General features: G+C 34.3%; 1 protein-coding gene across 1 annotated transcript in view; it reads left to right on the forward strand.

The window, feature by feature from the left end:
• The window catches only part of SESTD1 (SEC14 and spectrin domain containing 1), a 97,335-nt gene that overhangs the window by 45,813 nt on the left and 30,531 nt on the right, over positions 1-20,991 (forward strand). Inside the window, exons 6-9 of the mRNA XM_045842967.1 lie at positions 8,600-8,713; positions 9,841-9,935; positions 12,440-12,495; positions 14,890-15,101. Coding sequence (XP_045698923.1) covers positions 8,600-8,713; positions 9,841-9,935; positions 12,440-12,495; positions 14,890-15,101 — 477 coding nt within the window. The remainder of the gene's footprint in view (positions 1-8,599; positions 8,714-9,840; positions 9,936-12,439; positions 12,496-14,889; positions 15,102-20,991) is intronic.

The raw sequence follows: 20,991 nt of genomic DNA on the forward strand, positions 1-20,991 counted from the left end.
GTATGGTCTGTCCTGATTTCCTCATGCATGTGACAGGAATGTGCATTTTGCTGTTGTGGGTGGAGTGATCTATAACTACAAAGATGTTGTTCAGATTGGTGTTCTGTTTGATGTTTTCTGTGCGTGTGTATGTTTTATTTGGGATATTTTCTATTAATCCATTTTGTAGTTCACTGTTTCCTCGGCTGTGTTGAGTTTGTTGAAGCATAAACTCATTTCATTTCTGTTACCATGTTTTTGTTTTCTAAAATTTCTATTTGATTCTTTCTTGTAGTTTCTATCTCTGCTGAAATTCCCCATTTGTTCTGCAGTTTTTCCATGAGAACCTTTAGCATATATTATAATAATCTTAAACTGCCTACCTGATATTTCTGATATCTGTGTCTGTTTTATTCTGGTTATGTTGTTTGCTTTGTTTCTTGAAAGTGGGTTGTTTCCTTTCTTGCTTTTTGTGTGCCTTGTTATTTTTTGTTGTATGTTGGACATCTTGGTTAGGACAGTAGAGACTGAGGTCAGCTGTATTTGTGCTGCACATGGGTACCTCTTGTCATTCACACAAGGCCTTTTAGTGGGGCAGGGGAATGGCTGGTGGGTGGATTAGTTTAGTCAGGAGTTGAGTTGGCTTTGGCTTTTATTGTTGCTATTATTTTTCTCAGTGCATCATAGGCTTCAAGTCCCTCTGGCTACTTTGTGTTGAAGATGTGGGCTGGTTTGCTAGAGGGGTTTGTTTTTATAAGACAGGGTAGAGTAAACATAGGTTTACAGTTGTGAGTCCATGAAACAGAGTTTATTCTTATATTATTTATTAATTATTGTATTGTTTGCCATACTAACAACTGTGAAACTACTTTTGCCCACTCTTAGTGTTCTACCCTCAGCTCTTGGTTTTTCCTTTCCACCCATGTGCCTCAGAGAAGGTCCCTCCTTGCACTGCTGACACTAGAGAGACATCCTCTGTTGTTCTGATTAAGCCTCAGTCTTAGACAGGCTCCGTGATGGTGAGTCCAGGGGGCAGGGCCCTCTAAGTGATGTTGCCTTTTCTCCAACTTCAGGAGGCCTACCGTAATCTGGGCTCATGGTATACGTGTATTCCTGCCCGCATTAGGATAGAGGCTTCTTTTTCCTTCCTCCAGCTGCAGTGGGGCTTTCCTTGTGCCTTCAGGTCATTGCAGGTTACCATCTTTACCTCACTCCTGAAGGTTTTTGTTCTTTTGGAGAGATAAGAGCTGAAGAATCTAGGCTGTGCATCAACTTCATGCCTTTCCTCTAGTAGCTGCTTTTTCCTTCCTTCTTTCCAAGAGAAAGAAGGCCTATACTCTTTCTCTTGAGTCCCTGGGAAGTCTGTGGAGAAGAGCCTGCAAGTGAGTTTGAGTTCTTGTTGTGTCTGTACCCCTCAGGATGTCTGTAACTTTGACATTAGTCCGCATTTGGCCTTCAGCAAGTCATTAAAAATTTTAGCTGAATTCTTTCCAGGCTTGTATCATGTCTGGCACTTTCCCCAGGTAAAAAAGTGCTCCAGCTCCATCTGTCCTTGAAGGCACAGGTCTTCCCTTAGATTTCAGGTTAATTGGTTTTCCTGTGAACTTAACTCTCTAATGGATCCAAGGAAATGTGTGATTTTTCAATTATTGTGCTCTATTTTGTTGTTGTTATAAGGGTTGGAGCAATGCTCTTTCCACCTTTTTACTTGCTAAGCAGAAGCCAGGTTTTTCACTTTGTTGTTGCAGCTTTTGTCATCGTTGACTCCAATGTAGACATAGTAGAAGGGTATATGCCAGCATGTAAGGGAAGGCAGCCGGGCTGCTGGATTACATGAAGAAAGTTTTTATTCTGATAATTGAATGGGAAACACATCCCAAGGAAGAGAAACAGAAGTATAGTGAGGGAAGAAAGTAAAAGCTGAAAGCTGGAGGTCTGAATGTTGCCATGGTGAGTACTTCAGACAGGGAGGACAGCTGTTCTTGCCAGGGCCAGGCAGGAAATGTTGCTCCAGGAGAATGCAAAGTGAACAGGAAGAAGTGGCTCAGAACACTGAGTAAGGGAGAAGATCCCTTTTGTGAGGAGCCCGTCACGTCCTGCTTAAGCACAGGCATCTGCTCAGAAATGCCCAGTTGGGTCTCATGCTTTATGAATTAATTGGATGTAATACCTTGACTCTTTAAGGGTAAAATAGAATAGAATTCCTACTTGTCTTGATTTATTGTTATAGATTGATGTCTTAAAACTCAAGTGTTAAACCTTCTTTTGTCAACATACTTTCTGTTGAGCATCGAAGAGATTCAGCGATAATATTTTCCCAAGTAAATAAGCACTAGGCACTAATTAAAAGCCAAATGTTTTAATGAAATGAGAGTAATTTCAAATGCTGGTTAATATACTACCAAACACATTCAACTTCAAGGGACAGTTTAGCACCAGCCATTAAATGATACTTAGAGTTATATGTAAAATTAAATTCAACATAGATGCTTGTTTAAAGTTATTTTCCTTGTTGTTTGGGATTGTTTGGGATCTTGAAAGTATAACTTTGTTATGAGTACTGGTGTTCCTCTAATCAACAAGTATGTTTTACCTTAAAGAATTAATCCATAACAAAGATTTATTACCAACTGTCCACATGTTCATCAGATAAACACCCACTCATTAATTTATTGGCCTCTTCCCACATGATTTTCTTGCCCATCACCCTTCCTAAACTTTTTTCTTCTTGATGAACTTCTATTAATTTCTCTAATGTTTTTCATTAGCCATTAAATATTATTCTGTCATTGCTTATCTGAATATTTTTTCAGGTGTCCTTCCTGCCTCCAAAATAGCTGCCTACCTATTTAGTTTCCTTTTCAGCAACTCAGATATTCAGGTACTTTCTGTTATTCAGCATTTTACCTTGTGGTTTTGATAGATTTTGCTGGGTAGGTAATAGTCTCTATAGTCTGATAAGATGATACATTTGAAGCAGTCCTGGCAGTAGTCTTTTCCTCAGATTGGGAGACTCATAATCGAAAGGATCTCCACCTTCTCATTCTTTATTGTCATTCATGAGAGCAAAAGTATTATTTACTGGTAATGATAACCAGCCACCATTCTGAATGGTTTTGTTCTCTTACCTCTTTTTATTACTGCATCTGATCCTGTTCTTTTTCTGAGGCCATTCTAATGTTAGAGCCAGGACCAAGACTGCCCTAACGTTCCTCTGTCTGTTCTTTCCAGTTTTTGCAGAAAGTTATTTTCCCTTAGAAAAACATTCTCCAACAAACAGAAACAAGCAAACAAACAGATATACACACACATGAATATGTACCAGGCACTCAGACTCATTTTTATTCCAAATCTTGCACACACAGTCTTAGCATAAGTAAAATTAAAAAGTAGAACATCTGAGTGCCTGGAGAGTAAAAGTGCAGTTCTTTGGGAATATGTCATTAGGAAAAGACACGTGTTCCAGTGACACATGGGAGAGACAAGTCAGCCTTTTCTGTAAGTCTGATTTCAGATGAAAGAAAACCTTCACAGATGTTTTGATTAAATACAATATAATATCATCTTTCTTTTCAAACTTGTTGAAAAATGGTATGTGCTCTTTGTCTTGCCTTAACCTCTCTAATATAAATAAAATAAAGGAAAAACTAATATTTGTGTAGGGCTTACTCTTAAAATAGTTTCATGGTATTTGTTCCTTTGAAAGGACTTGACAAAGTGATCTTTTTTTTTCTTTTCTATTATATTCTCAAATATATTTTATGTCATAAAAGTGAATCTGTACTATTTACATATGATTTAATTTTAGGAAAAAGCTTATAAGAGAGATTCAAATAAACTTTTGCCACATATAACTGAGTATGCAGATTTTCCCTTTGATTTATTAAACTTGAAATCTGTTACCAATGATTTTATGTATTTAGGAACTACAAAATTTAGAAAGGGGTGTGTGTTTAATAAGATTAACCAGACTGGGTGGAAAATGACAAGTGTTCTTCACTGGGCAAGACAGGTCATATATTAGAGAGAATGGCCCAGATTAAATGTACGGAATGGCAGCTCATCAGAATTATGTCCTCTCAGAGCTTTAAAAGACATCATTGATAATTTAGGGTAGCTACTCTCTTTGGCAGATTGGGTAAATAAGCCAGGAGTGAATTCCTTTAGGTTGACTTCTGTTAAGGTCAGTGAATTTGCGGCAGAGCTGGGGCATAAACTTGGAATCCTTTCATTATAATATAATGGTGTTTAACCCAGAAAAGGAATTTGGAAACAGTTGGGAGTATTCTAGCAAAGCCTTTGGCCCTCTGAGCTATTATGACCAAAGGGGCAACAATATGTACATTCAGTTAGAGTATTTTCAACAAAGACTCTAGAAACAAACCAGAAAACTTCAATCTACTTTTAATGAAAGCAGTAGGCAGCTGTCTCTGGATTATTGCAGAAATAGAAAGCTTATTTCCTTTGAAGAACCTTATTTATTTTTATATTCCCAGCATTAGAACACATAACTTCCAGTAAATGATTATCGAACAAATTAATAGCACATTATTAAAACTTAAGTTATAATATGAGGGACATAATAGAGGGATTTTTCAAGAGATATTATTACAGCATTTTAATTAGAATATTGTGCCAAATAAGGTACAATTCAAGAGCAGAAAGACCACTTACTATGTTGTACATTCATTGTGTTTTCTATTCAGTCATTTTTTTCGGGAGAGAGTGCTTTGAAAATGTTATCTTTTGAGATGTGAATTGATGGTCAATTCAGCAAGTGGTTTATTTCCTCATAGAATAAATACGTGTCTCTTACTTTCTTTGATAGTATATCTAGTTGATAGATTGCTAGACATTTTTAGAGAAAGGAAAAGCCCCTCTCTAGGATCTGATTGTGTTTAATCTTTTAATGTAGAAGTATCTGCCTTGATCCCAAAAGGAATTGGTGGCAGCTTAAATGGCTCTGTGGCTTAATTCTACTTACTGTTTAATGTTTAACATCATGTCTGTCTTTAAGAACTCAAGAAGCTGCATTGGAGCTAGAGGATAAAATAAAGCTGTCTGTGACAAGTTTTTCACTAAGAAAACCATTTTCTGTATTCTTTTGTTCTAATGGTTATTTTAAATTAGCTCTCACTATTATTTAAACAGGAAAACAGTAAAATATACTGAAGTCTTCATACTAGAGCCCAGGTGGCAAACACAAGGCCTTCCACTGAAACCTGCCCTCCACCTTGTTTTATTCCACCTGGCACCTTGTTTCTACCCAGTGGCAGCGCCGAGCTCCTTGCCCCTAGTTAAGGAGTAGTTACATTTATACAGTCCTAAAATTACATTTGGCCCTTTGAAGGCAACCGTGAGGCTGATGTGGCCCCTGGTGAAAATGAGTTTGACACTCCTGTCTAGAGATAACATTAAATTGTCATCTAGTATAGACCGGCTTATACAGTTTGCTGTTATTAGACTAACCAAAAATGTAATCTGATGTTCTGTATCTTACTTCTTTTATTTTTCAAATAGGAAAAAAAAAGAATCATATGAACTCTCTGCTTCCCTGTCCTTACCGCCTCCAGATTTCCCTTTGTTCTCCCTCTGACCTCCATGCTTGCTGCCTCAGAAGAGGAACCCTTTCCTCACTCTGAGCTTGAGGTCTCAGTGTGTTTCTCCTATATGTTATTTCATTCTTCTCCTGATTCTTTTCTGTTTTTAGTTTTTTAGTTTGGTACTTGGTACATATTCTTTAAAAAATGTGTAAGAAGCTTAATAATAATAATAATAATAATAATAATAATAATAATAATAATACACTTGAATACCCACCACCTAACCTAAGAACCCAAATATCTATAACTTGAAGTAATCTTGCGTGTCCCTCTCTGATCCCATTCACCTGTCCCGCATCCCTTACCACCTAAATTATTTGTATTTACTCATCCTCTGTTTATGTAGTCTCTCTGATTGTGTATTAGAAACTTAAATGTGAAAGACAAAATCTTTAAAAGGAAATAGAGGGTGTTTATCTTTTATTCTTTTATATCTATATCTATAGAGTTATTACTTAGGAATAGTATTCTAAAATAATATACTTAGTTTTATTATTTTTTTAGTTTTATAAAAATGGTATAATTTTAGTCTTCACTGACTTGCTTTTTCTCACTCGTTATTATTTAAGACTCATGAATATTCTTGCAGTTGATTCATTCTCACTGCTAAATGTTAATCCATTGTGTGACTAAAAACAATATACTTACTCTATTGATGGATATTTGGGTTGTTTCCATTCTTTCAATATTATAAATGATGCTTTAGAAACATCTCTTGTGTATGTCTCCTGATAAACATGTATTAAGATTTTGTTTGCAGATTGTCCTGGCGTAGGTCATACAAATGTTTCAAATTTCAAGATAAGGCCAAATTGTTTTTTAAAAGGCATTTTAATTTATATATCCACTCGAGGTGTATAAGAATTTGTGCTGGGCCCTGGTTGGGTGGCTCAGTTGATTGGAGTATACACCAAAGGTTGTGGGTTCGATTTCCAGTCAGGGCACACATGTAGGTTGTGGGTTCAGTCCCTGGTTGGGATAGAACAGAAGGCAACTGATCAATGTCTCTCTCTCAAGTATCTTCTATTCTCCCCCCTCCCCTCTCATGCGCACGCTCTCAATTCTGTCTCCCTCCCCTTTCCTTCCTTCCCCATTTCCTCTCTCTTTAAAATGAAAACATGTCCTTGAGTGAGGATGAAAAAAAAGTTTCTGCTACACTACAGTCTTGCTAACACTTGATGTAAACTAACAAAAGTATTTGTAAATCCTAGTGTTTTCTCGAATTGTCCTTGGATATCTGTTATTTTAGTCTCAAAATGAGTTGAGGGTGTGCCCTTTATATCTGAAAACATGTATTAAAGATTGAAATGATGTTACTCAATTTTTTTTAATGAAGCTTCTTAGACCATGAAGCTAAGCACAGTAGTGTATAGATCATTAGGACAAATGTGCTGATTTTACTAGAGCAGGTAACTGAGGCTCCAAGGCTTTTACAGGACTTTCTAGAGAGCTCAGGGCTAGTAAGGAGCAGAGCCAGAATTGAAACTGATTTGAGGTCTAGAGTATCTCGCCCCATTATATATATACAAACTCTTACAATATAATTAGTTAATAAAAGACTTCAGATACTTAAAATTTCTTCTTTGGTTTTTAAAACTCGCAAACTGTTTGGGCCTGGTATTTTCTTTCTGGGAAGATTTTTTAAAAAGATTTATAGTTATTTATTTTAAATATTTTTATTATAAAAATTAAGAACATAAAAAAGTAAACAATATTATAAATTAACTCCCTAGCCTTATATATATCTTCATTGAAAATTTATTTAACTCTACAGTGGTCTCTTAGGTGGTTCTATAATTTATATTTGAAATCTTTTAAAGTTTAGAGTAAAAAGATTATCATTTTAATATGGAAGTTTCAAAATTATGAATTCTTTGACCTCCCTACTTTTTAGTTCTGATTATCAAATTAAATTATTAGTATATCCCAAGTTTTGTTCTATTATTACAGGACATATTTTGTTAATATATAATCAAAGGAATGTTAGAGAAACTTTATATAATTTATTTTATTTTTTTATTGTTGTTCAATTACAGTTTTGCCCATTTTTCCCCCATTACCTTCCCCTGCCCTACCAAACCCCACCTTCCACGTTCAGTCCTCCCCTCCCCACCCACCCCAGGTTGTCTTTGCCCATGGGTCCTTTATACAAGTTCCTTGACTTGACTTCTCTTTCTTAGGAGCTTTTCACAAATTACAATAAAATGATAGACTTGTTACTTCCTTATTACAGAGTGTAATGCAAAAGCACAATAAACTGCAAATTTTTTTTGATTGCCAGATTTATTCATTTGTGCTTATCATTTTAGTGGCTAATTTTTAGGCCATATTGAAATTCTTTGCTAAATATATTAAAGGAATTTTTAAAACAAATTATGCTTTATTCTTACAATGACATATTGATTAATTATCAATAAAAAAGCAGTAAGTACAATAACATAGATGCATCATAAAATATGTTAGTAAAAGTATTCAGATTTTAAGAGTAAATGCTTTATGATTCTTTTATTTTATTATTGTTATTCAGTTATAGTTGTCCTGCCTTTTTCCCCATTGCTCTCCCCTGCCTCCCACCCCCTGCCACTCCCACAGTCAGTCCTTCCCCATTGTCTGTGCCCTTGAGTTCTGTATTCATGTTTCTTGCCCTTTCCCCTTCTTTTCCCCATTATCCTCCTCCCCCATCCCCTCTGGTCACTGTCAGTTTGTTCTTTATTAAAGGAATTTTATTACCAAGAAATTATTAATGTTGATGAAACTGTGAGAATGCCTCAACCGAGCTACTATTTAGTGTTTGTGTTTTTTTAATGTGGTATTTATTATAAACAGTTAATGATAGCATATTATTAGCAGTAACCACAATTTATTGAATTGATATTAAATGTATTAATTAAATAAATTATATATCATGGTGGAAACGATACATAATTCAACATAATTTTACCTTCTCATCACTTTTATAGACATAAAAAGTGGCTTACTAAATGTTTCTTTTCTTGTTTTTCTTTTTACTTTTATAGGTTATTTTAGTGTCTGCCAATAAATTGACTCGTTATATAGAACCTTGTCAGTTAACAGAAGATTTTGGTGGAAGTCTTACCTATGATCACATGGACTGGTTAAATAAGAGGCTGGTTGGTATATTACAGTGAGATAAAATGTTATTACATGTAAATAAGATATATTTTGGCCTTTATCTTTTTAATCGACTAAAATGTAATTAACTAAAACATAGATTGTTTTCCTCTTTATAAAAATGAAGAAATACAGTATATACCACATACTAGTATAGTGCTTGAAGGCAAATACTCTGGAGTCAGATTATAAGTGTTAGCTGTTATGTTGTCATTAGTAGCAGTATTAGTCAAAGTTATAAATCTTTTAAGTAGAATAAGAGAGTAGCATAATTTCCTGGAAGGTAATCTAGTTGATACAGTATTCTCAGAGAAAATATTGAAACATCAATTTGAATTGGAGAGCAGTTTGGCAGGTTATGGTTTACATTTCTGAAAATGTGTCTTTGTCAGTCTTCTGAAATCTGTGTAAGACAGCATTATTTAAGGAAACTGCTGGGGACTAAAAAAAAACAAATTTCATATTAACTCAGTTTGGATTATATGCTAGTTTTATTGAAGAATAATGAACTTTTAGATATTTCAGAATGGGAAACCAATTCTGTTTCCACCATATTTGAGCAATGTCATCAGACAAATGAATGTCTACTTTATTTTAACCAGACTTGCCCAAATCCCTTTTTGGAAACATTCTGACAACTCCCATTAAAATCACAACTAATTTATTTTTATGCTATATGCTTGTATTTAAAATTATTTAACCATTACATGTAACCATATGGATTGGTAATAGAATAAAATAAATGACATAAAGAAATGTTCTATAACTGAAAGTGAGGGTTAAAACTTTTCTAGATACTATTTATGTAGTTAAAACTGTTTTTGGTGCAGGTGTTTTTTAAGGAAACACAGGAATAAAAATAAACTTGTTGATTGAGGAATAAAAATAATTTCATAATATATGTAAATTCTAAAAATTTCTTATCCATTGAAACTACTTGTTTTAGGAAGTGGTTGAGTGTCTCCTCTACACTGTTGCGCTCTGATGGTTGAATGGTGCCAAGTGACATCCAGAGAGGGAAAGGGAATCCTGCTTCGTTAACTCTGTTGCTCTTAACTGAAAATCCTTTTGTACATATTAACTTTTAAGATTATTCTTAATATGTTGATAAAATTTCATATTGTAGGTTTTTGAGAAGTTTACAAAGGAATCTACATCATTATTAGATGAACTTGCTTTGATTAACAATGGAAGTGATAAAGGAAATCAAGAGAAAGAAAGGTAGGTGGCCGGAGTCATGCAGTTATACCCTTGCAAAGCTGTAATTAATCTGATAAAAGATACCTCTATTGTTAATGCAAGCTAAAAGAACTAAGGTAAATAAGTCTCCAGTAAAAATAGATATATACAAAATTTGAATTATATTTTTTAATTTTGAGAATTTGCTTTACATATAAAATTTACTCATTTGAAGCAAAGTTTTTTTTACAAGAGACTTAATTTGATGATTAGTAATAACTTTATCTTTTTCTGACACTGTGTAAAATATTCATCTGAAAGGACATGTTTTAAAAATGAAACCATTTTCTACCTTTTAATAGTATTACTTTGCTTGAAAAGAATATGGGATAAGTTGCAGCTTCAAGTAAAATTCATATAACCTTACTTAAATACCTTAGCACCTAAATGCCTGGCTTGTAGAACTCCCCTGTTCTTGTGAAATATATTCTTGAGTTTAGCTTGGGGGATTCAGTGTTTTATGACACTAGATGAAGTAATCGTTCAATTGTGTTATCTAAATGTAGCTACCTAGGTAAATCACTTTAACAAGTTTCTGTTGAACTTTATAACCTTAACAGTTTCTATTTTCCTGTTGGTAGGCCAAGTCCCTCTCCCCAGGTAAAAAGCACTTTAGGACACAAATTAACTCTTTCTGGTCTCTCAATAACAAAATGGTCACTAGAACAGTAATTTTTTAATAGGAAATCTTAAAGAATCAGTATTCATCCTTGTCTGTCTCTTTTGAATCTGGCCTTACAAATGCAATGGAACTTTGATAAAATTTATCTTTTTACTCCATGTACCAATCAACTGAGAAAATAAGACGGGTATAAGAAGGTCATTGTATAACATCAAATCTTGATTAAAAGAAAGTAAATATACAGAAACAAATGGTTTGAATGTAAATCTCATTAAAGTTAAACACTTAGGAACATTATTATCCTGTAGATGCATTATAAAAATGTGAAATGTAAAAACTTTACAATTATGTAAATATGTGAGTGTGTGTGTATAGAGATTGCATACACTTACATGATGTGGCTTAGGAAGTGAAAATCTTACACAAATTACTTGATAAAAATTAGCTGAACTTCTTGCTTTCTTGAGTAGCCCAGCAGAGGAAGTTTGATGTTCCTGAAAGTCCTGTTCCTCAAGAAAGACGTATTAAAAGGGTGCCTAGAGAAAATGAGCTTATGGTCTTAGGGTTTAATGCTGAGAAAGGAGTGCAGTAAAGAAACCTGTTTAATTGCTTTCTTAGAATTTCTTGTGTTTACATTCCAGTGGCACCCCTTTTTTTCTATCTAATAATATCTTGTTCAGTGTTTTGGAAATTCTTTTGGTATATGTTGGTTCCCATGACTATTTGAAGTATTAAGTAAAGTATTATATTCGTCAGACCCTCCTAAAGGAACTCAAGTGTTGTTTCTTAGTCTCTAAACCATCAGATGGTAAAGTCCCTGTTGTTGCAAATTTTCATCATCTTTATGGCAGCCATGAGGAAGGATCTAGCCTATATAAGACCTGAAGGCCTAGATCAATAGATGAAAGTGAAAGGTTTAGAGCAAGACTTCTCAATTACAGCAGCAAGGTCTTGGACTACGGTCTTTATTAAACAGATTTAGAGAATAGAGATGAAGGAAAGAAGGGTAGATGGTAAGTCAAAGTCTAACACACATGAAGCATAATTAGTACAGGGAGGAAGAGAGTACAGTTGCTCGGGACACATAAATATGACTATTTATAGCTCTCAAAGGTTGCTGTAGACAAACTTTTGATTAGCTGGTGACTGCGTACATTTTTAATGTTAACATTTCTGGGTTATAAAGTTACAAACTTTATTTTGAAACAAATATCCAATACAAGCTACTAAAATGGATTTTTTTTATGTATTTGAAATAATATTATAATTAATAATAATAAACTGTGTTTTTCCAAGTAGTATATTTTGTGATTTATCACATAGGTATTTTTTGAGGGGTACAAGTATTTAATTATTTCTAATGGGCTTCCTAATGTTTAAGAGAGAAATTCAGTGAAAGACAAATGTCATGTGATCTCACCTATAGATGGAACATAATCAACAAAACAAACACGCAAGCAAAATATAACCAGAGAAATTAAAATAAAGAGCAAACTGACAGTAACCAGAGGTCAGGGAGGGGGAGTAACAGGTGAAAGAGGGGAAAGGGTAGTCAAGGAACATGTATAAAGGACCCATGGGCAAAGCCAAAGGCAGGGGGGAGGGATTGAGGGTAGGATTTTAGGGTGGGTGGGGCAGGGGAAAGTGGTGGCAGGGAAATGGAGGCAACTGTACTCGAACAACAATATAAATAAATAAATAATATAATATATAATTTAAAAAATTAAATTCACATGATAGAACAGTATACCTCAGATTTTCATACTTGCATGTACCTGTTTTAATGTGTATATATAAAGGATTTTCTTAAGTTATATGGATAGAAATAATAGCTTTTAAAAATTACTGTTTTGGTGCTTGCCAGGTCTGTGGATTTAAACTTCCTTCCATCAGTTGATCCTGAAACAGTTCTTCAGACAGGTAAGATGAGAAAAACGTACTGATTAGTAATAATCGCAATCCAGTAAACCAACCCTGTATTGATCAGTTCATGAAATAAATATTGGTTGAGCATGTACAGTAGGTCCTTGAGTAACATCAGTTTGTTCAGTCATTTTGTTACAGCATCATGAGATGCTGTAAGAACTTAAATTGTGTTTATATCAATTAGCCTGTGGTAACACTGGTCTTGTTATATCTCCTCTTGCTTAATGTTGGAGAGCCTATTGACAGTGCTTAGTGATGAATTACTCTGTATTATGTGGTAGAAACTCAAAGAAAAAAATTTCAAACTGCTTTTTGGTTTAATCAAATGTCAATTTACAACATTAAACATATTAATAGTGATAAATTGCTAAATTAGCCCTTCCTTGAAATATTTGGATTTATTTTCTTATCTGTAAAATAGTGATAAAAATTTTTATTCTGTTGGATTGCTAAGAAGATTATTGAATACTTACTACATTCCAACATTGGGATGGTTTTTTTTTTTGGTATTTTTATATTCTCCTAACACCCCTTGAGATTATTAGAATTATTTTCTTTATTTTGTACTTGAGGAAGCCAAGGCTTAGAGATATTAAAATACTTAGTCAAGATCAAGTAACTATTAAACTTCTCACATAGCACTAAAAACAGGCCTAAATCCAAAGCCACTGGCTGTACTGTTTTATAGTCGCCTTTGTAAAAATACTTAGCGCCTTGCACATAGTGTGTCTTCGCTGCTGCATGGCGTGTAGTATATGTCTGAATTCATAAAACCCATTAAGATAAGAGTACATTTATTTTTCTCTTTGGACAACTTACCCTTAATGTTTTCCTTTTGGATTCTGTTTCCATTAGAGAATTAGCAATACATAATGATTTCAGAGGCTATACTTTGAAAGCAGACTGCTGAAGTCCCAACTCTAGTATTATTGTACTTGTATTACCTGCATAATGAGTCACTTAACTTTCTCAAGTCTCAGTTTCCCATCTTAAAATTGGGATGATAACTATCTACACTTACTGGGTTGAGCTAAATATAAATGAATTAACATATGTAAAGTATTTAGAACAGTGCCTGGTACCAGCAAAATTAGAATTATGAGCTATTATTAGAAAGTGCATTATAAGTTAAATTAAGGTATTGTTACTTTACAAAATTTTATTGTTTTCTGCTAGAATCTGTGAAACCACTACTAGAGATATTTGGGCTGGAATATAGGTATATAACTATGTGTTTACATACATAAATAGACTAGACCTGCATAAGTCTTTAAAATAGTTGTTCTTCCCATTATAAAATGTAATGAAAAGACAAATTCTGAGTATTTTGTTGAATTGATTCAGTCATCCTAAGCTTTTTTAGTACAATATGTCTTAATTTCTTTTAGAGAACAAAGAAGTAATTGTAATCTCTTGAGTGTTTAGAAGGTACAGTAGACGGCTATGAGTGAAAATACAGGGTGGGGCAGAAGTAGGTTTACAGTTGTGAATCCATGAAACACAAAGTTATTCTTGTATTATTACTTATTGTATTTTCCATATGAACAACTGTAAACTTTCCTTTGCCCCTCCCTGTATTACGAGCCATTTAAATTTAGGACATTTTCTTGAATAAAGATGAAGACAAAAGAATTTAGGTATCTGTATTTTTGATACCTGAATAATAATTGAAAAAAATTTGTTAATTAGTTTATTTTTAAAATTGTTAATGTACTTACAGCTTTAGATGTTACACATTCTGCAATTCTAATTTCTCAGGAATGGGTGGATATTCTATTATTAGTTTGCTGTAATGGAATAACATTGGATGCAGTTCTTTGGCCTCTCTTGATTCAAAGTAATATGTTGTAGAGATTATTTATTTTGTACCAGTAATAAAGACTTTCTACCTTTAATCAAACATTTGCTACACCATCTTTTTTTAAGGAGCTATAATTAAAACTATGAATTAATACTGAAATCATATAACATATTACTAAGATTGATTTTTACTATCAGACAAATTCCAGAGTGTAATTGTGCTCTGCAGGGAAGAGGACTGGTTGGCACATTTTCCTGAGCAGTGAATCCACCAATAAGAAGAATGTGATAGATATAGATAAAATGTATATGTACCATATACATTTACTATATAGTATAGCATATTTAGTGTATGTATTTATGATATATTAAATAACACATAAGTATACCATATTGTATATGTGTACATATATATATATGCATATATGCAGTTTTCTCCTTATTTTTATATAAGTTTTAAAACTATATTTCAGTACTTAGTAGGTAGGTAGACATACAGGTAGGTAGGGTCTAAAAATAAGAAACTGGAATAGAGAAGAATTGTATTTGTTTATGGATACTGATTATGAGTATCTTTTATTCTTAAAGGGCATGAATTATTATCCGAATTACAGCAGCGTCGATTTAATGGCTCAGATGGAGGGGTGTCATGGTCTCCTATGGATGATGAACTACTTGCACAACCACAGGTTATGAAATTATTAGATTCACTGCGAGAGCAATATACCCGTTACCAGGAAGTTTGTAGGCAACGTAGTAAGCGTACACAGTTAGAAGAAATTCAACAGAAGGTGATGCAGGTAGGTATCTGATTTGAATATATTTAACTCTTTTCAATTATAAATGTTGGGTTTTTTAAAAAATAACTTTTACTCTGTGACTGATTTTATGCCAAGCCTTATTTATGTAAACCTTATTTATAGAGAACCTTAGATATATCAAACTAGACTCTAAACTATTTTTAATTATGTGTAGTTTTACAAATAGTATTTGCATGAAGGTTATGTTCTTTCTAGAATAATGACATTGAGCATTCAACTCACGCTATTAGAATGAACTTCAGAAAAAACCTAGTTGTTGGAAACATCTGTGATCTCTGTATTCTTGCAATAAATAACATTTTATTGTTGATCATTTATTTCTAATAATTTGTTATTTTTTTGTTAATTTGAACATTGAGTTTTTCTATCCTAGCAAAGTGATAAACTGTAATATAAGTAATTATAATATTAAATTTTATTATATGAAACTGATAGAAGGCTTTCAATGTGCTTAATATTTATAAATTTTTAGCTACCTTTATACTAAAAATCAGTGCCAAGACATTTTTCTTATTTAGACTATGTTCTGAATTTTTGTGCTACATTATTAAGAGATAAACCTTAATATATTTTACTTAAAATCCAGATTAGATATGTTTTTATTAGATTTATTTATTCATTAGATAATTATTAAGTGCTTATTATGTAGAAGACAGTGTGCTAGGTATTATAGAGGATATAAAGGTAGACTTGGCTTTTGCTATCATTAAATTTAAGGAAGGGAGAACCTTAAGTATCGGGAGGTTATGCCTGAAGTTCTATGGGCATTTATAGGAGCACTTATTCCCCTGGTTGCAGGTAATCTAGGGAAATCTACTGGAAGAGGTAGTACTTGAGCTTGTACTCCAAGCATATGTGATTTCACCAGGCACCTTTTTTCGATTTAAAAGAATTAGCATTTTGTGGAGGATAAGGAACAGCATGAATAAATAATAGCAACATGAAATCCCAGACTCTATTGAAAAAAAAGGAATCAGTAAGGCACCATGGGAAATTGTTGGCCTTTGCGTCATAGAGCATCATAGACCAAAAACATGTTCTGAATCCTAATTCTTCCATATATTTGCTCTGTCGTAATGGTTACATTATTTAGCCACCTGAACCTCCATCTAACTTCCTTGTTTCCCCTTCCTCTCCTTTTTTCCCTCCCTTCCTTTTATTATTAGTAAAACAGGGATCATAAGTCCACTTTTGAAAGGTTTGTTGAAAGAACCCAGGACTTGATTAATGGCAACAATTGTATTTACTTCAGTTGAACTAGATCTAGTCAACAAGTCTGCTTCTGTTGTTGGCATACTTTTTCTGTAAAAGACCAAATAGTAAATGTTTAGGATTTGTGAATCATACAGTTTTTCTTGAAGTTATGGCTATTTAATCTGCCATGGTAGTGCACAGACATTCTGTAAATGAATATGTGTGGCTGTGCTCCAATAAAATTTTGTTTACAAAACCAGTGGTAGGCCATTTTTGGCCTCTAGTTTGCTGATGCCTGACCAGATCATCAGGATGTCACAAGGACAAAGGCTTGAAATGAAGCAGGAGCTAGATTATGGAAGATCTTGATTTCCAGGCAAAGGGATTTAAGTTTTATCTCATGGTAACCAAACTAAAGATTTCTGAGCATTAATTATATGTAACTTTTTAAATACAGTGTATTCACAAGTTAAAGACAGCCTGTATTAAATCCAGATAAGCTTAGCCAAGTAGTTGAAGAGTACAATAGTCCCCCTTTTCTGTAAAGGATATGTTTCAAGACCCCCCCAAATGCCTGAAATCATGAATAGTACAAAGACCTAAATATACTGTTTTTTTTTACATATTTACATAACTTTTCACTTAGAGGAAACACTTTATGGCTTCTTTTTAGCCTATCCTAATAGCCAGCATCACTACTCTCACACTTTGTGGCCACTATTAAGTAAGATAAGCATTGCTGTACTTGGACGCAGCACTGCAGTACCATGACAGTCTGATAACTGAGAAGGCTAAGTGACTAATGGGCAGATAGCACATATAATGTGGATATATTGGACAGAGGGATGATTCACATCCTGGGAGGGGCAATGGAAGATTTTATCACACTACCCAAAACAACATGCAATTTAAACTTACGAATTGCTTATTTCTGGAATTTTTCATTTTAATTGTTCAACCACTGATGACCATGGATAAGTAAAGCAGCAGATTAAGGGGGTATCTTTGAAAACCATAATGATGGAATAGCATAGTGGTGTCAAGTCACCCAGATAATCTGGGTTCACCCTTTCCTATCATTTTCAAATTGTTTGACCTGGGGAATGAACTGTAACATCTTGATGCCATAGCTTCCTTCTCAGTAAACTGAGGATAACAATAACAGCAATAATAATACCTACTTAATAGGGCTTTCACAAGGATTAAAGAAGATAATTTTTATAAAGTGGTTAGTGTTTGGCACATAGTGACTTTTCTATTAATATCTATTATTTGCTCACTCATTCAAATATGAATGTGTATGTCAGTTGTGACATTGTGCTAGGTGGAATATAATGGTGAGTAAAATAGACAAAGTTCCCACCTTTATGGTGCATGATTAAACTGTTGTAAAATTGTAACCACTCAAGTTCCCAGAAGGGAGACTGCTGGGACTAAGGGTGAGAAAGAAGATATCAGAGGTGAGTCATTTTTATGGCTTGCGAGATTTGATGGATGGTGGTGGTATACAATTATAAAACACTAAATGGTGTTTGGGTTTAAGTGTAAGTGGAAAAGAGTGTGGAGAATCAAGAATTTAGGTTTAGATATGTTGAATTTGAGGTGACTTGGAGACATCTAAGTTAAGATGTAGAAGGGTAGTCCTAAACAAGTCCAGAAATCAGGGAAGTCCGGGCTGGTGACATTGTCATTTGTATATGAATGGAAATCAAAGGCTTTGAAAGGATGAGAATTGCCCAAGGAAAGAGCTGAGAGTAGGTGAGAGTGAGCCTGTTAACTGAACTTTCAGAAACTCTTCCATGTAATGGTAAAGTAGAAGAGCATATTCTTGAAAAGCAGGCAATGAAGGACTGGCCAGAGATGGAGAAAAACACAAAGTTCTGCGTCCAGGAAGCCAAAAGAAGAAAGCATTTCAGGAAAGGAGTTGAGAACCTTGTCATATGCTGCTGAAAGATTGAGTAAGACTCAGCAAGTCCATTAGAATATACAAGATTGAGATCATTGGTGAACCCAAAACATGAGAGGCAGGGCCAGAAGCACATAGGCATGAATTCAGGAATCAGGAATGAGCAAGTTGTGATGAAGGAGATGCTGAGTACAGTTGACTCTGAGAATTTTGTCTTTGAAGGAAAGATGAGCAATTGACTAGTGCCTAGAAGTGGTAGAAGAGGGGTTGTATTAGTTTACTAGGGCTGCTGTAACAAAGTGCTAGGGCCTTAGACAACAGAAATATTTTCTCTCAGCCTGGAGGCTAAAAGTCAAAGATCTAGGTGTTGGCAGGGGTGATTCCTTCTGAGGACAGTGAGGGAAGGATCTTGTCTTTTCTGTGCACATCTTCTTCCTGGGTCTTCACATCACCTTCCCTTTCTACCTGTATCCAAATTGCCTCTCCTTTTAAGGACACTGACCATTTGAATAGGGCCACTCTAACAACCTCATTTTAATTGAATTGCCTCTTTCAAGACCCTATCTTCAAATAAATATGATTACATTCTGAAGTACTGAGGATTAGAATTGGTGGGGCAGGTGGGGGGGCACAATTCATCCCACAAAAGGTGTCAAGTGTAGTGTTTTTGTTTTTTAATAGTAATAATAATAACAACAATAAGAAAGACTTGAAGAGCTTTAAAGCTTAGTGGGATGTATCTATTTGGAGGGAGGGGTTCAATATACAAAAGAGAAAGAGTAATTAATACTATCAAGTTCCTGACAAGGTGGAAGTGGATGGACTTCAAAGCACAGTTGAAGAGATTAGCTTTAGAATGAAAGAGGGAGAACTCTGCTTTTGTAACAGAAGGAAAGGTGGGTAGGATGAATACAGAGGTGCTTCTTCTGTGTGTAAGTCAAACATCAGGAAGATGGAGTTCTTGTGTGATGTGTTCTTTTTTTTGCAAAGTAAGAAACAAAGGTCATCTGCTTGGTGGTGTCGGTTTAGAGGCAGGGTAGTAGGGTGTTACTGAAGAGAGGAGTAGAGGTGTAGATGAGGTGGAGATGATTCTAGATTTTCTTTGTGGAGATTGGAAGAGTGAAATTAGCACAGAAATATAGTTGTAGTTTTAAGTAGATTGATTCTGAATTTATGGTGGAACCCTTCTGGCTTGTCATACAACCCTACCAATTTGTGGCTGGCTGTTGAGATGCAGCACAAAGATGATATTCATCCAGCATTTGTGTTTTGCTACCTGGGATCAGTGGGTATGATAAAAAGACAAAGGGACAAAGGAGTTAATTAATGTATTGCCAAATGTGTTACTGAAATGATGGGCCAGCTCAAGTGGATAAAGAAGAAATAGAGAAGGGAGATGATAAGAATATTTATAATGGTGGTGATGATGGTAACGAGATTATTGTTAAAAACAAACTTCATTACTATTTAGTTTTCTTTATGAGCATTACTTGCAAATTGGTTAGAACATTAATATTTATCCTCTAATGGTCCTATACTCTCTCACATTTTAGAGAAAGATCTATTTTCCTTGCCAAATGATTACTTAAATTTAGCTATGTGATAACATATATTGATCATGTCAGTACACAGAGAGCATAAACTGTAATGTCTTCAGTCTTGTAGATTTGAGGAAAATGGAATAAAGTTTTTTGGTTATATGAAAATAATCATAAAGTTGACTGTCTCTGCTTAGGTTAAATTAGCAAAAATTGAATTTTTCTAAATTTCTTTTTTCACTGACTTATCCCTGAAAATGTAAAGAGAAATCAATATCTCAAATAAGCAAACTATATGATAAGTAATATCCATTATAGTTATCAGTCACTTATTTCCCACAGTTCAAATGGTAGCATCAGACTTCGTGTGGTGTGCAGGGGTTCTCCATTCTCCATGCTGTTGCTGCTTACTTCATTCTTTCATTCATTCATTCATTTTATTTATTAATTTTAGAAACAGAGAGGGGAAAGTGGTGGGAGAGAGAGAAACATCGATTTGTTGTTCACTTATTTATGCATTCATTGGTTGATTCTTGTATTACCCTGGCTGGGGATTGAACCCACAAGCTTAGCATATTGAGACGTTGCCCCAACCAACTGAGCTATGTGGCCAGGGCTGCTGCTGCTACATTTAAAAATTAGACTTCACATACTTCTGGGTAGGAGATAATGCTACTTCCCTGAAAAATGCTCTGGTGATTCTTCTTATTTATTGTGGCAGTAATTATTGCCAGCATTGCAAATGTTATTTCTGGAATCATTCATGTGCTTTTTCTTGTTTGTAGAAAGGAAACACAGAGGCAAAATAGGAGTTGCATAAGTATACAGCTGGAGGTTATGTGCCCATTTCCTCATACTCTTTCACTGGGTCAGATGTTTGACATGCCCTTCTGGTTGATGTGACTTCATATACTTCCAAATACTCTCGCATTCTTTAGAAATTACCTGGTCACGAAAGAATGGTGGATAGTCACATGCATTTTTGGCCTTTGCAGATAATTTATCATGGTAGATTTTAAGAACACATCTTCAGGGTTATACTTTGCATATAAATGTAACCATTTGAGAAGTTACACTAATACAGATTAAGCATGGAACTGCTTTTGCAGTAAGTTAATATTAAGATTGACTGAGCAAGATGTCCTGATTGAAATTAAGTTGTATAACCTGGTTTGGTATACCATTATCATTAATGCATTTAAATAAATTTGTTTACTAGGGCATCAATCTC

The sequence above is a fragment of the Phyllostomus hastatus genome, unplaced genomic scaffold (assembly GCF_019186645.2).
Source record: "Phyllostomus hastatus isolate PE091 unplaced genomic scaffold, TTU_PhHast_1.1 phas_contig_1, whole genome shotgun sequence".
Lineage (NCBI taxonomy): Eukaryota > Metazoa > Chordata > Mammalia > Chiroptera > Phyllostomidae > Phyllostomus > Phyllostomus hastatus.